The sequence below is a fragment of the Bubalus bubalis genome, chromosome 16 (genome assembly GCF_019923935.1).
Source record: "Bubalus bubalis isolate 160015118507 breed Murrah chromosome 16, NDDB_SH_1, whole genome shotgun sequence".
Taxonomy (NCBI): Eukaryota; Metazoa; Chordata; class Mammalia; order Artiodactyla; family Bovidae; genus Bubalus; species Bubalus bubalis.
This window is the reverse complement of record NC_059172.1, coordinates 2991709-3005083: the sequence shown is the minus strand read 5'-3', so window position 1 is coordinate 3005083 and position 13375 is coordinate 2991709. Positions and strand designations below refer to the sequence as shown.

The window sequence follows — 13375 nt, the reverse complement described above, 5'->3', positions numbered from 1 at the left end:
ACTCTCTTTATTTTGCTCTTGTGATGTCTGCTGTTGGAATGCCCTTCCCAACTGCTCTCTAAGTTCTCTTCTCCCCAAAGGCTTGGCTGAAGTCCTGGCTCCTTGGTTAGGTCTTGCCTTACTATTGCAGCTCGCCTCACCTCACTGTCTTCTCCTCACTCCAGTTCTCTGCATAGACAGATCTCTTCAGTTTAGCTTTATTATCGCACGTGGTATGTATTGCCCTCCCAGTGAGATGTATGTTTTTTATGTCCAGGCCTGCCAGACCGTAATGCCCTTCTGGAGGGGACACCATCTCTCTGTGTACAGTTTTCCTTTTCTTTTTTTAAACTAGATAACAACTATTCCACACTCAATGAAAGAGGGGACCACAACAGAACACTGGACCGACCCGGAGATCTAGGCGAAATGGAGCCACTGAAGGGAGCACCCCTGATGGTAAATCCTCTTTATGTACTGCTGTCCCTCTGAGGCCACTTCTGTTTTGAAGCCTGTGTATTCTGTGAATTAGGAAAAAAGGGTATAGTGGAAGATAGCATCCATTTCTTGAGGCTTTTTTTTTTTTTTTTAGGAAAAATTAGGACTTTTGATTCATGTTGAGATTTCTTGGACTGTTAATTCTGTGGTGGTCGAGATGGGAGAAGCAAGGTTGTGAATGTGTTGCGTGTGTGACTAACGCCAGCTGATCTTCCCTCACAGCACTCGCTTTCTCCTCCTGCCTTTTCTGGACTATCTTGCCGTTCCCTCACTACTGCTGCCTCCTCCTGTTTGACCTTACAGATGTGGGGGTTTTCCCTGGGTCTGCACTCATTCGTGAGGGTCCTGTTTCCTTGCTCTCCTACTAACACATCGCATGTGTTCACAGCAGGACGAGGGGCAGGAATCTCTGGAGGAAGAGTTGGATGTATTGTTTTTGGATGATGAGGGGGAGCCCATGTCTTGCCCTCCCATGGTATGTCCTAGCCACCCCCAAGATGGTCCTCGAGGAACGAGGCCTCTATGTGCCAGCAGTTTGCCAATCATGCGGATCCGATCGCTCTCGGCCACGTGGGGTTTAGGGGCGCTGCTTCTGTGATTGTTACCTCTTAAGAGGCCGCTGGTGATCTGATTGTCCGTTTATGCCACTTCCTTCCCTCCAGATTTGTTCTTCTCCTTATTGCCAGCCTTACTAACATGTCTTTCTTTCTCTTTTTTTCCTACAGCAGAAGATTTAGCACCACTCTCTCCGCTACATCCGGGCTTATAATATATGTACTTTTATTTTTTGGTGGTGAAATGGACTGATGATTTTCCCTTTCTTCGCTGGACTGTTGTGCCAACTGCCAGGCTGCCTCCTGCCTTGATGGCCCTGAAGTGGCTGCCTTCTTTCCATCAACTCCCTAACTGCTTCCAGTGAAGCTTAATTGTCCCTCTTCCCCCCTGCAGACCCCTCCAGTCACTCCCGAGAAGCCTGACTCAGTTATAGACATATTTTGAGAAACTGCTGCAGATTAGCTCTTTTTGCCAGCTCTCCCTGGAACTCTTGGCCTTGGTGGAGGGAGGGAGAGAGTGGGAACCTTCACTGGAAACCTTGGAAAGAACCGGAAGTTACATGCTATACATGCCGTGTCCAGCAATCTGATAAACTGATGATTCTTAATCAAGATTTTTCTTTTCCTGGTGGGGAAGGGACTTTTTTTTTTTTTTTTTTTTTTGAGAATGGAAAGTGTGAGCTCTTCTTTTATTCCTAATGACTATTTTTGAAGCAAAGAAGGCCGGCAACATTGGCACATCCCACTTGGCAAGGGCCCTTGAGTAAGTGAAGGTTTCCTAGAGCGGAGAATAAGAGACCTTGCCCTGATCCTCTGCGGGGCGGGACCACCCAAGGACCTGCACCCCCCATCTCTTCCCCAAGCCTCCTGCCAACCCCAGCTGCCGCGTATGCCCCCGCTGAGGCTGTCCCAAACCCTCCTCTCCCAGTCCGTGGTAATGTCTGCTGACTCGGTCTGGCTGTTTGCAAGAGGCTGTAGAAAGAGGAGAACGTGTCAAGGAAGACTTTTTTGGGTGCAAAGGAGCAGAAAGATGTCTTTGGGGAGGAGAAGCGCCTCTGGGAGGAGCTAGTAGGAATGTACATGATTCGCTTAGTCCGAAACTGGCAGGAAGCTTCCCAGCTGGCTCCCCCTGCCCTGCTGTCTCCTATCCTCACCCCTGCAGCCCCGTCCTGCCCCCGGTCCCCCCTGGACTGGCTGGCTGACTAAAGGACTTGATGTACATACTCCTGCCCCCTCTACCCTGAAAAGGTGGGGTTCGCCCCTGGCTCTGCCTTGTCTTTGTGCCTTTGGCCTGGGGTGCATCTCCTCCTTCCCTTCCATGTGCCTTTCTTTGCCTCTGCAGTTTCATTTCTCATGATTTTGCAAATTATACTTTGTTGCTTTTTGACCTACTGTTGGCCCCAAATAGCAGAAAGAAGAGAAGGGACCTAGAGACCCTCCGTCTCTCCACTGGGAATTGGAACAGCCTCTGACTTTAGCCATAGAAGGTTTTTGCTCAACTGTATATGTTGGGGTTTTGCAAAAGTCCTGTTCTGATGAGTCTCCAGATGAGGTTGGTTGCCCAGGATCACCGTCACCTCTGAAGGGGTGACAGGGAAGGCGTGTCCATCCCCGCCTCCTGCCCCGCCCTGCCCCGCCCCTTCCCTCCTCCTGTTAGTGTATATTTGCAGGTTGGGCTAGAGGAATCGGCTGCAATGCGGTTGATTTTTTTTTTTTTTTTTTTTTTTTAAAAACCCTGTCCCTTATTTACTTTTTACTCCTCCCCTCAATCTAAAAGCGCTGTTCAAATGCAACTGGAAATCTTTATTCTCCTCTCTCCCCCTTCCCTAATATATTGAGGCTTTGGGGTAGGAGAAAAGTGCACAACCCACCACCCCCCCTCCCCTTCTCCTATGCATTAAAGTTCCTTATTTACCCCTTTGCCTCCTCACTTTACTTCCCACTCCTTTTCTGGCAAAAAGGAGCCTCTTCCTGTCTGTGACTAAGCGTACTGCACAGGGGAGACCGCCCCGTCCAGCCCTGGCTCCACTCTTGGTTTCTCGTCTTTTTCTGCTCTTTTCCTGGTGCTCTTTTTGTCGGTGGGGTGTGGGTAATAGAACAGCCATAGGCTTTTGGGGACCTTTAACTGTTATTTTCTTTTCATTTATTAAAACACTAAACATTCAATTTCAGAGAACCAAAAATCCCACCTTCCCACCGAACACTGAGGGGCGTGTCTTCTGCCCCAGACCTTTTCTGTTTTTCTTTCTCTCTTGTTAATGCTTTTAAAAACAAATGAGTTTTTTATATAAATAAAGTTTTTAAAGTGTGTATTTAGGGGGTCTGTGTCATTTCTTCACTTTAAGCTTGTATCTCTTCTCTCCTTTTCATCTCGATTACTTCATTATATATCAGTGTCCTTTTTCTCTCCAGAGCACCCAGAAGGGGATTGTACCAGCATGGATTTATTTTGAGCCCAATCCCAGCTCTTAACAAGGAACATTCTTTTAATTATATATGAAACACTTTTCCTCCGAAGATTCTTAAAAATCAAATGTAGAGCATGGGAAGCTTACTGCTTAACTTAGATAGGAAACTGAAGTATAAAGAATTAATAAATTTCTTAGTCACTGGGATTCTTTTGTGACATCTGTCAAAACTAACGAGTAGAGCTCTGCAATACATGACCCTCTTGAACATATTTATGAGTAGAAGATTAGAAGCTACCAACTCCAGCTGTCATCCTAATAAGTATGGAAATGAAGAATTAAAAGGCTCACTGGGCCATGAGGTTGCTTCTCAGGCTGTCTGCCATCCTTTAGTAAGATGGTAAGGGGCAGGCCCATCGCTTCCTCCATGTCTACCAAGTAGCATGGGTGGGTAGCAAATGCTCAGATTACCAGGGGTTGTCTACAGTGTAGAGGCCAAGGATTAAGACCTCTGGAAAGGGGCCTTGTTACCTTGTTAAGACGAGAACTGATGTAAAATGCTTCTTGTATGCCCAGTCTTTAGATTAAAGATGCATAGCTTTTGCTGGTGATGCTCACGTCTCAATTTTGTTGAACTAGGTCTCAAAGGTATGAAAACTTTCTTGGACTAGTAAGACCAGGACATCTTAGCATTGTAGCTGATGCCTTTTAAAGCTTGATTCGTGTCCGGCAGTTGTAGTTCTAGAAAGGTGAAGTGTAGAGCCGGAAGGCTCTTAGAGTTTGCTTTATAGAGAGATTTGGTAGCCCTGCTTGAGTGTCTTTTTTAAATGTAGAAAATGCTGGCTATTGGTGAATAGCCTTCATTTCTGTTATATTTATTATCCGCTGGCATTGAGCTACACACAAACGTTACTCTCCTCTCCCTGGATTGGTCCATTTGTTTTATCTCATTCAATAAATATTTCCTCAGCATCTTCCAGGTATCAGGCATTGTTGTGTACATGAGGTTTAGATGAGAGAATGAAACGGATGGACGCTTTCTCATATCGATAGCAATGTGCTCTTTTTAAAACATTCCTCCGCCCTTAACTAAAACAAGGTGTTAAAAAGAACGATCTACAGAGTCCATATATCTTGTTTCTTGGTACTGATTTAGTAACACTTTTGAAGCCTCTTGGTGTCTCTCGACACGAGCTTTAGGAATCCTGTGTATTTTGTCAAGATTTGCCAACTTATTCCCTGATCTTTACAGCCTGAGTTTTTATTCCCCACTCCCAGCAGAGGTGGTAATAGGTTATGCCCAGCCACTCTTCTGCCTCAGTGATGCTTTTTTTGTGAGCATGTTTGTGAAGTAGCTGCAGTGAGTCTCACTGTGACATACTTTGTGACTGAGCTCAGACCTGTGACCTCACTTGGCCACTGGTTTCTTCCTGAACTAATGCAGTTTGTTACAAATTAGAAATAGCTCACGCAGGAAGAGCTGCTGCTGCTGCTGCTGCTAAGTCGCTTCAGTCGTGTCCGACTCTGTGCGACCCCATAGACGGCAGCCCACCAGGCTCCCCCGTCCCTGGGATTTTCCAGGCAAGAGTCCTGGAGTGGGGTGCCATTGCCTTCTCTGCCAGGAAGAGCTAAGAACCAGTTATTCTAGACCATTATTTTTCACTGTTTATTTCTGAAGTACTGGATAGTAAAGATTCATCTTGGTATTTTCATAGATAGTTGTAGACCACCTACACCTAGTCTTACAGATTGGAGCAAGTACACAGGAATTACCTGGGAAGCTTGTTAAAAATGCAGATTTCCATGCTGCTTTTCCAAAAATTGCTTCAATAGGTGGGACTCAGGAATCCTGAAATCTTAAGTAACCTAGGTTATTCAAATACCTGTGGTGAGTTAATTGCAACTTGAGACACTGATCTGAAGACTTGCTTAAGATTTGAGCCTCAGACTATGATAGAAGCCAGGATGACGGGCTCAGCTCCACTGGCGGTAATACTAGTTTCATGGTGGGTGTGGTGACAGCCACACAGAAAGAGTTCATTGAGGAAACGTTTGTCTCAAAGGGATGAATTGACTAGAATTTAAGATACCGGTGACAGGCATGTAGGTAGGAGAAACATCTTTTGCAAAATCATGCCATCTCTGTGGATGGGAGATGAACTTCTCCCTTGATATGGGGCCCTCCAGAGCAGTAGAGAATTCCCTAACAAATTTTAACAAAAGTGTCATTTTTGGCTACAAATAGAGTATCCCAACTGGGGAGCAAGTGGCCCCATTGGCCAAAACCAGGGAGATGTGTCTGGAGATTTAAATCACTCCCAAGGACAACCTATCCAAAGAAAATCACTCCCAAGGACAACCTATCTAAAGAAAATAGAAAAAGCATTGTAGGAGCAAAGTGTTTTTGGCTGCACCACGTGACTCGCAGAATCTTACTTCCACAGAGAATTGAACCCAGGCGATGGCGGTGAAAGACTGGACTCCTGGTCTCTAGAAACGATCAGGGCCCACTACCCACGAGTGGGTTGAGTCAAGAGCCTCGCACGTGTCCGTGGAGTTGCAGGAGCCACCCATAGTGTGAGCGTGTGGCAACTAGCTCCTTAGCTGAGGCACAATGCCAGGCTTCTCACCGAATATGTGTCTATCTACTGTTTGAAAAGACAGCTTCCAGTTTTATTTAGGATACAGAAGGGTTACTATCTTGCTGTCTCTCCCCAGGTATTTCTCGTGTTAATGGGCAGTAGTTTGAATGCCATAGGCATTTGTGCTTGAGACAGAAATACGAGAGAGATTCGTGGTAATGTGCTGGGCACCCCACTGCTCTGGTCTTCATTTCAGTCCTTTGCTCCATCTTAAAGTTAGCACTGACGTTTTGCAAACTTGGCACTCTGGGCCTTTTTACAGCCCACTCTTTTCAGACTCAAGGGTCAGGAGAATGTAGTGTGGATGCTGCTAAGTCGCTTCTGTCGTGTCTGACTCTGTGCGACCCCATAGACGGCAGCCCACGAGGCTCCCCCGTCCCTGGGGTTCTCCAGGCAAGAACGCTGGAGTGGGTTGCCATTTCCTTCTCCAGTGCATGAAAGTGAAAAGTGAAAGTGAAGTTGCTCAGTCGTGTCCGACTCTTAGCAACCCCATGGACTGCAGCCCACCAGGCTCCTCCGTCCATGGGATTTTTTCAGGCAAGAGTACTGGAGTAGGGTGCCATTGCCTTCTCCGTGTATAGCTGGAGAAGTGTATAACTTCTAATTCGTGTATAACTAATTCAGGCTTCTGTTTTTTGGCATTGTGGATTGGATACTCTGGAAAGACTTTCAGCAAAAACAAGATGCTGGATAAAATGTATTTGTTAAAAAAAATAATTATAAACATTGCTGAATAAGCACAAAAGTAAGAAATTCATAGATCTTCAAAATGCAGGGAAAACTGTAGGAAGTACGCGACAACTAGAGCTAGCTTTTGCCAAGCTCAGCAGGTTTTAGTACCCATTTTAGTTACTATGGACAAAATATTGTATTGTGCTCAGTCAGTCATGTCTGACTCTTTGTGACGCTATGGACTGTAGACCACCAGACTCTGTCCATGAAATTTTCCAGGCGCGACTCCTGGAGTGGGTTGCCATTTCCTACTCCAGGGGATCTTCCCGATCCAGGGGTCAGACCCATGTCTCATGCATCTCCTTTGACTCCTGCATTGGCAGACAGACTCTTTACCCCTAGAACCACCTGGGAACAATAACAGTGGAGGGTATGGGAAACAGGAAGTGCATCTAGAAGCTGACTCCAGGTAAAACGGATACCCTCAGTGTAAAGGTGAACAAGATATAGAAGGCAGCAAGGAACTGAATTTGTCTCAACCTTGATGGTATTACCCTAAAACTGGTCTTGCCTCTTGGTGGGAGCCCAGCCAAAAGACACAGCAAAGTCAAAGATCAGAAGGAAACTCTTCTAGTAAGGGAGGAGAACACCAGAGATCTTTCCCAAAGTAGTGTCTCTCTGAACAGCAAAATTGGGGAAGTTTTAAGCTAAGGGTACATCTTCATGAAGGAGTTTGAGCATGAGGATTCCTAGGATTGGGGCTAGGATTGACAGAGTCCAAGCTTTAGTTGATTGAAGCCAGTTAAAGTCAACTTCATCATCCTTTGGGTTCCAGTTGCTCTGGTGGTAGCTGAGTGCCCTGAAAGGGGAGGAGGGCTAAATTCTGAAAAACAGCTCAAGAAAGAGCTTCAGGCTATTAGAACTGGGAAGTCTCTACAACGGATGTATTACTTTTGTTATTGTTACTTCTCTTGAGAATAACAATTTGTTTGTCTGTTCCTTTTAGATCTTTATTATTGTGGCCTGTTCACGGGTAAGCATAGTGGCCAGGCGTGGGTCACCAAATGGCTTAGGCCTGAAATGGCTTCTTTTATGTCCAAAACCTATATCTGGTTCTTTTCTGGACCGCCCCCCCTCTTCACCCCCCACCACTCTCTTAGAGTTGCTTGTGCCTTCAGGTGATTTCCAGAAGCAGATGCAATCCCTTGAAGGCCTCAGATCCTGTATATAAACTCCCAAAACACACGAACGGCCCTGCTTAAAAATTATAAGATGCATAAGAAATAAGACACCATGAGTGGACAAGGGGCCAAAGAAAACTTTTTGATTCATGAACTAAAGTCTGACGGTAAAAAATGACAAAAGACAACCCAGCAGATGTTTTTGGGAAAAAGTCGTTCTACAGGAGAAGTGACAAATTTGAAATAAAAATGAAGATTAAGTTGATTGGAGCAATTGGGGTTCTACTGAATTGGAAGATCTCAAGAAATTATACAGAACGCTGTCCAAAGAGACGGAAAGGAAGCACGGGAAACGGCGACAAAGTTGAGAAGCAGACAAGAATAAGATCTAGTGTGGTATCTGGAGGAGACGAGGTGATATCCAAGGAGGTAACCGTTGGTACATTTTCAGGGTTGATGAAAAGCACGGAATCCCAGTGAATTCCAAGCAAGATATAAAGCAACTCATATCTAGAGACTGAGGTGAAATTCTCTCTTGAGCAGCTAGAGGTAAAATGCAGATAGACATTAGAAAGCAGCCCAGCTGGGTGACTTGCTAACGTCAACAGTGAATGCCGGAAAACACTGGAGTTCTTACACTGCATCCTATTAACAAAAGAATGGTTATCATGGAAGCTGACACTTATTAAAACTTTTTATTTTTTAAGAGGGCTAATTAGAAACGTTTTCAGACAAAAGCAGAGTTTGCACAGGTGGTAATAATACAGGATTCAGGAGGCAGAGGAAAATGATCTTATGTGGAAAATTAAAGGCCAAAAGGAACACAGTGGTGAATAACGTTGGTAAGTTACCATTAACTGTAAAAATATATATATAGTTTGTGGAAGGGATATATGGACAAGATTAAAGTACTGGACAATAGAACATAACTTGGGGATACCAGAAACTAATTTCCATGTTTTCATATTCAGGAGGAGAATGAGGGTAATGAGTAACTACGACTTTTGTGAAACATGTATTAGCTAGAATAACCACTAAAAAAATAGAGATTTTCACCTTAAAACAAGTAGAGAAGGAAGAAGGCAAGAAGCAGATGGGGTTTCAGATCTGGCCCTTCCTCTGATAGAACAATCTCAGCTTCCAGGTAAGGGGATACAGGGAGGGGAGAAGAGCATTCCTCTTTTTTCTCTATAATACAGTTCAGGGGCGGTGAGGAGTATTCTCTATAATACAGGTCAGGGGAGGTGAAGAGTCTTCTCTATAATACAGTTCAGGGGCGGTGAGGAGTCTTCTCTATAATACAGGTCAGGGGCAGTGAGGAGCCTTCCTCTAGGACAGTTCTGGGACAGAGTGTGTTCAGAACAAGAACAGCCAATGACGTGGAAGAAGGGGCGGAGATCAGGGCCAAGAAATCTCCAACAAAGCAAAGTTAAAATTTAAATAAAAATTATTTGCTGTCTTGTGTGTAGATTGGTCAACCTGATTTAAAGACAAGAAGTTCAGGACAGAATATTTTTATACCTTGCTGACTGAACTGCTGACTCCTGGAGTCCTTCAGGATTTGGAACCTTAATTTTACATCAAAGGAAGAACAGTTGAAATGAAATGAAATAAAAAAAAAAAAACAAAAAAAGAAAATTGAGTCTGTACCCTCTGTGTTTCCAAACCCCAGAGCAAGACTCAAATAAATAGCATAGAAGATCAGAAGGAAAAAATAAATCCAAAAATGAAACATCAAGGCAAAGCCTACTCTCTGAGGCTCGTTATTACTCTTTGCCTTAGGAAACCATGCAGCTTCTTTAAAAAAAAAAAATTGCTCACCAGCCAGAGAGTTCTCTAGTTTCATCACCAGCATTCTAGGAAATGAATTCTCTAGTTCTTCTTGTCCTCTTTCAGGACCTACTTTCCATTTTTAAATACTGATGTACCACCACGGTTCAGATTTAGCTGGCTTCTGACTTGTTGCTGATGGAATTCCCAGGAAGAAACCCGGTTCAACCTGATTCTCGCCATATCTTCTTTGTATTTTTTAAAAGGTAGGCCCCAAGGTCTCCCCGCGGTCAGGTTAAAGTTTGATGGTGGACACTTGATATCTCAGCTCTACTCCACCTTTACTTGTAATGTGTCTTGAATTCTGCTCTTATTCTGCTGCTGCTGCTGCTAAGTCGCTTCAGTCGTGTCCGACTCTGTGCAACCTCATAGACGGCAGCCCACCAGGCTCCCCCTATTCTAGTGATGGTTATCTCATGGCGAGTTGCTATGTAACTTGCATTTTATATAATGTCACCTATATAATGACTTTTCTAAAGTGAAACCCTGCACATATTTGTTCAATAAATACTCAGATGCTAGGGCCAAAGGCTGTTTCTGTTTTGAGTCCCAGGGATAGAGGCATTAAATCTGTGAGTCAGTGAGATAAGTGTTATAATGATATGTTTCCAGCATTAGAAGAAGGGTGAACTCTGCTGGCAGGGAGGCAAGCCTTCACTGAGGCGATGTTTAGGTCGGTCTGAAAGGACAGCTAGCATTCCGTCAGTTGGAGGAGATGTGTCATGCCGGCTGACAGAAAAACGTGCACAAGTATTGAGGTGTGGGCATCTTCGTAGGTGAGGAGAAGTTTATTTTATAAAAACATTTCATCTAACAAACGGAGTGATTGAGATATTGCCCTTTTGCAATCCTGAATAAACAGATCTTGAGCATTGAGGATCAGCCGTTGCTAACGTCACAAAAGGAGAATCAGATAGCATTAAAAGTGGTTTTTCAGAACCAAAGTCAAATCAATCCTCTTTACATGCTGCTGCTAAGTCACTTCAGTCGTGTCCGACTCTGCGACCCCATAGACGGCAGCCCACCAGGCTCCCCCATCCCTGCGATTCTCCAGGCAAGAACACTGGAGTGGGTTACCGTTTCCTTCTCCAATGCATGAAAGTGAAAAGTGGAAGTGAAGTCGCTCAGTGGTGTCTGACTCTTGGCGACTCCATGGAATGCAGCCTACCAGGCTCCTCCATCCATGGGATTTTCCAGGCAAGAGTACTGGAGTGGGGTGCCATTGCCTTCTCCGTCTTTATCTGATTACTATTTTATAGGAAATACAGAGGATGTGGGAAATGTTAAAACTACACCATGGGGATGCAATTAGCAAAATAGGGTAAAAAATCACAAAACAACCTAATTTTTTAAATAAGTTAATTGCAAGAAGGAAAAAGATGGAAGCATGCATACTGTAGACTGAAAGATAATAATCTCTAGATTAAAACACATCAATCACAATGCATGAAACTTATTTTGATCGTGATATGAAAACATTTTATGAGGAAACTGGAACACTAGTTCAAATCTAGTGTTATTTGAACTCTAGATACTTGATTTTTACTAAGGGATTATTTTTTAGATGTGACACTGGCATTGTTGGTTGTAATTAATTCCTTGTCAAACCGAGCGATGTCATGAAGTTCTAGTGAAGGGAACGTGAGGAAGAAATTTACTTCCAAGTCGTGTGGGGTAAGAGTGGATGTTGTTTAATTGCTATGATAGGGAGGTAGAAACAAAACAAGATTGGCTGTGAGTTGATAACCATTAAAACTGGGTTATGCGTAGATGGAAGTTTATTGTAATATTTGATTGGGGTTTTATGTATGTTTGAAACTCCTTGTAATCAGAAGTTTTGACAAATAGTGAAAATCCATTTGGGAGCTAATTTTTCTAGGTATTTGCAGCACAGGGGTGCAGAGAGGGTATCAGGAAATGGTACTAGGAAGGGGCTGGAGGTACAGCTGTAATGCTGGGGTTATAAGTACTTTTGCTGCTGGAAGCGGGCCAGTGGGTTTCAAACCACCCGGGACACCTATGGTTCTGTGGTGTCACCTGCAGAGTAGCTATAGGCATGGCAGAGTGGTGCCCAACAGAGGGGACATCGGTCACCGATGCATTTTAATAAGAACATTCTGCTTCTATCTTTTATTAAATGCGGCTTCCAATTTAATAAATTTCATTTAAAAACAGGGTTCTAAAGCTTAAAAAATCTCTATTAGGGGAACAATTAAAGACTATCCCTTGAGCTCTAGTGCAAAAGACTGGAAGTAGGGAAATAAGCTATGAAACTGCTGTGATATCACAAATGGAATGAGAAGTTTGTTTTCAGGGGAATTTAGTTAATGAGGATTTGATCCAGGAGGTAAACTTTTTTTTTAAACTTTTTATTCTATACTGGAGCATAACCGATTAACCACGCTGCGATAGTTTCAGTGGACAGCAAAGGGACTCAGCCACACGTCTACGTGTTTCCCTTCTCCCCCAGATTCCCAGCAGCCAAACCGTTTATGATAACAACTTGTGATAGTCATTTCCCAGGCCGCCAAGGGCCACGAACAGGGTGTGGAAACGATGCTCCCTCTTGTAACCGAGCCGGTGTCTCTGAGCATCTTCTCGAGTGCGGGCTGGAACTCCGGCTCCCTCTGCGACCCCGCTCTCAGCAGGGCTCCAGGAGGCCTCCTTGCTGAAGTCTCCCCTCACAGCCTCTGGCTGGCCCTGCTGTGCGCCGTGACGGATGGTGTCGGAGGGTCGGGGACGGCGGCCTCTTCCGTCATTCCTGCCCCTTCGCGGCCGAGCTGCCTCAGGTGTGCCCCCAACACCTGCTGCTCCGGGGAGACTAGCTTCTTGCAGCAGCCGAACTGCAGACTGTAAAACCCAGCAGGCAACCACCTTTTCTTCCCCCTCTCCACAACCTTGGGGTCTCCGCTGAGGCAAACGCACTGACCTTCCCTCCCGTTACTGTCCCCTGTAGCGGATGTCCCCCTGACCCCCCGAAGCCACACATCCACCCACCACGGTCCTGGGGCTAATAAACGCAAGCTGCTAACATCCAGATTCACAGGTGAAGATGATTTCAGTTCATCCTCATTTTCCTCCACCTCACTGACTTTGACTTCGCTTGTCCTTGGTTTTGTTGGGTTTCTAAGAGTTTGACGGTTTTTGTTCTTTTTTTTTTTTTAAATGTTGCCCTTGCCCCTCTGACTTAACGCCTGAGTGAAGCTTCCCTAATTCTTTTTGTGCTCCTCAAGACAGGTCCTAGCCATCTTGAATTGCATGACTCCACGAGAATCTGATGATAGCGATGAACTTTCTCCAGAAAAGTGCGTGCACGCGCACACACACACACACAGTGTTTTGCCGATAATTTCAGAGTTTCTATATATTTTTTCCCCAAGTTTTCAGCAAATTTAATACATGTGTCTCAAAAGTCAATGGAGAGGGTAGTCAATAAAATAAAAACAGGCTCACGGGGAGAGGTCCATGGGCACATACAGGGAAGGGCAATGAGTAGGCGAGTTAGCTGGAGCAGGGGGCTGCCCTTCCTTGGCCATTACATCTCATCCAAACTGTAGTCCTCTTCAGGAAAGTCCCCCACTGTCACGACTGATGGCTTGACGAAGGCGTCG

General features: G+C 44.8%; 1 protein-coding gene across 15 annotated transcripts in view; it reads left to right on the top strand.

The window, feature by feature from the left end:
* The window catches only part of CTNND1 (catenin delta 1), a 47254-nt gene extending 43911 nt beyond the window's left edge, over positions 1 to 3343 (top strand). For 9 of the 15 annotated variants that reach the window (XM_044929087.2, XM_044929088.2, XM_044929082.2 and 6 more), the window contains 4 exons: positions 335 to 438; positions 572 to 648; positions 869 to 952; positions 1203 to 3343. In XM_044929087.2, coding sequence (XP_044785022.1) covers positions 335 to 438; positions 572 to 648; positions 869 to 952; positions 1203 to 1284 — 347 coding nt within the window. In that variant the 3' untranslated portion in view covers positions 1285 to 3343. Of the gene's footprint in view, positions 1 to 334; positions 439 to 571; positions 649 to 865; positions 953 to 1202 lie in introns of all 15 variants that reach the window. The other 6 variants (XM_025266013.3, XM_025266015.3, XM_006054036.4 and 3 more) reach the window with 2 other exon arrangements.
* The last annotated feature ends 10032 nt before the right edge of the window (positions 3344 to 13375 follow it).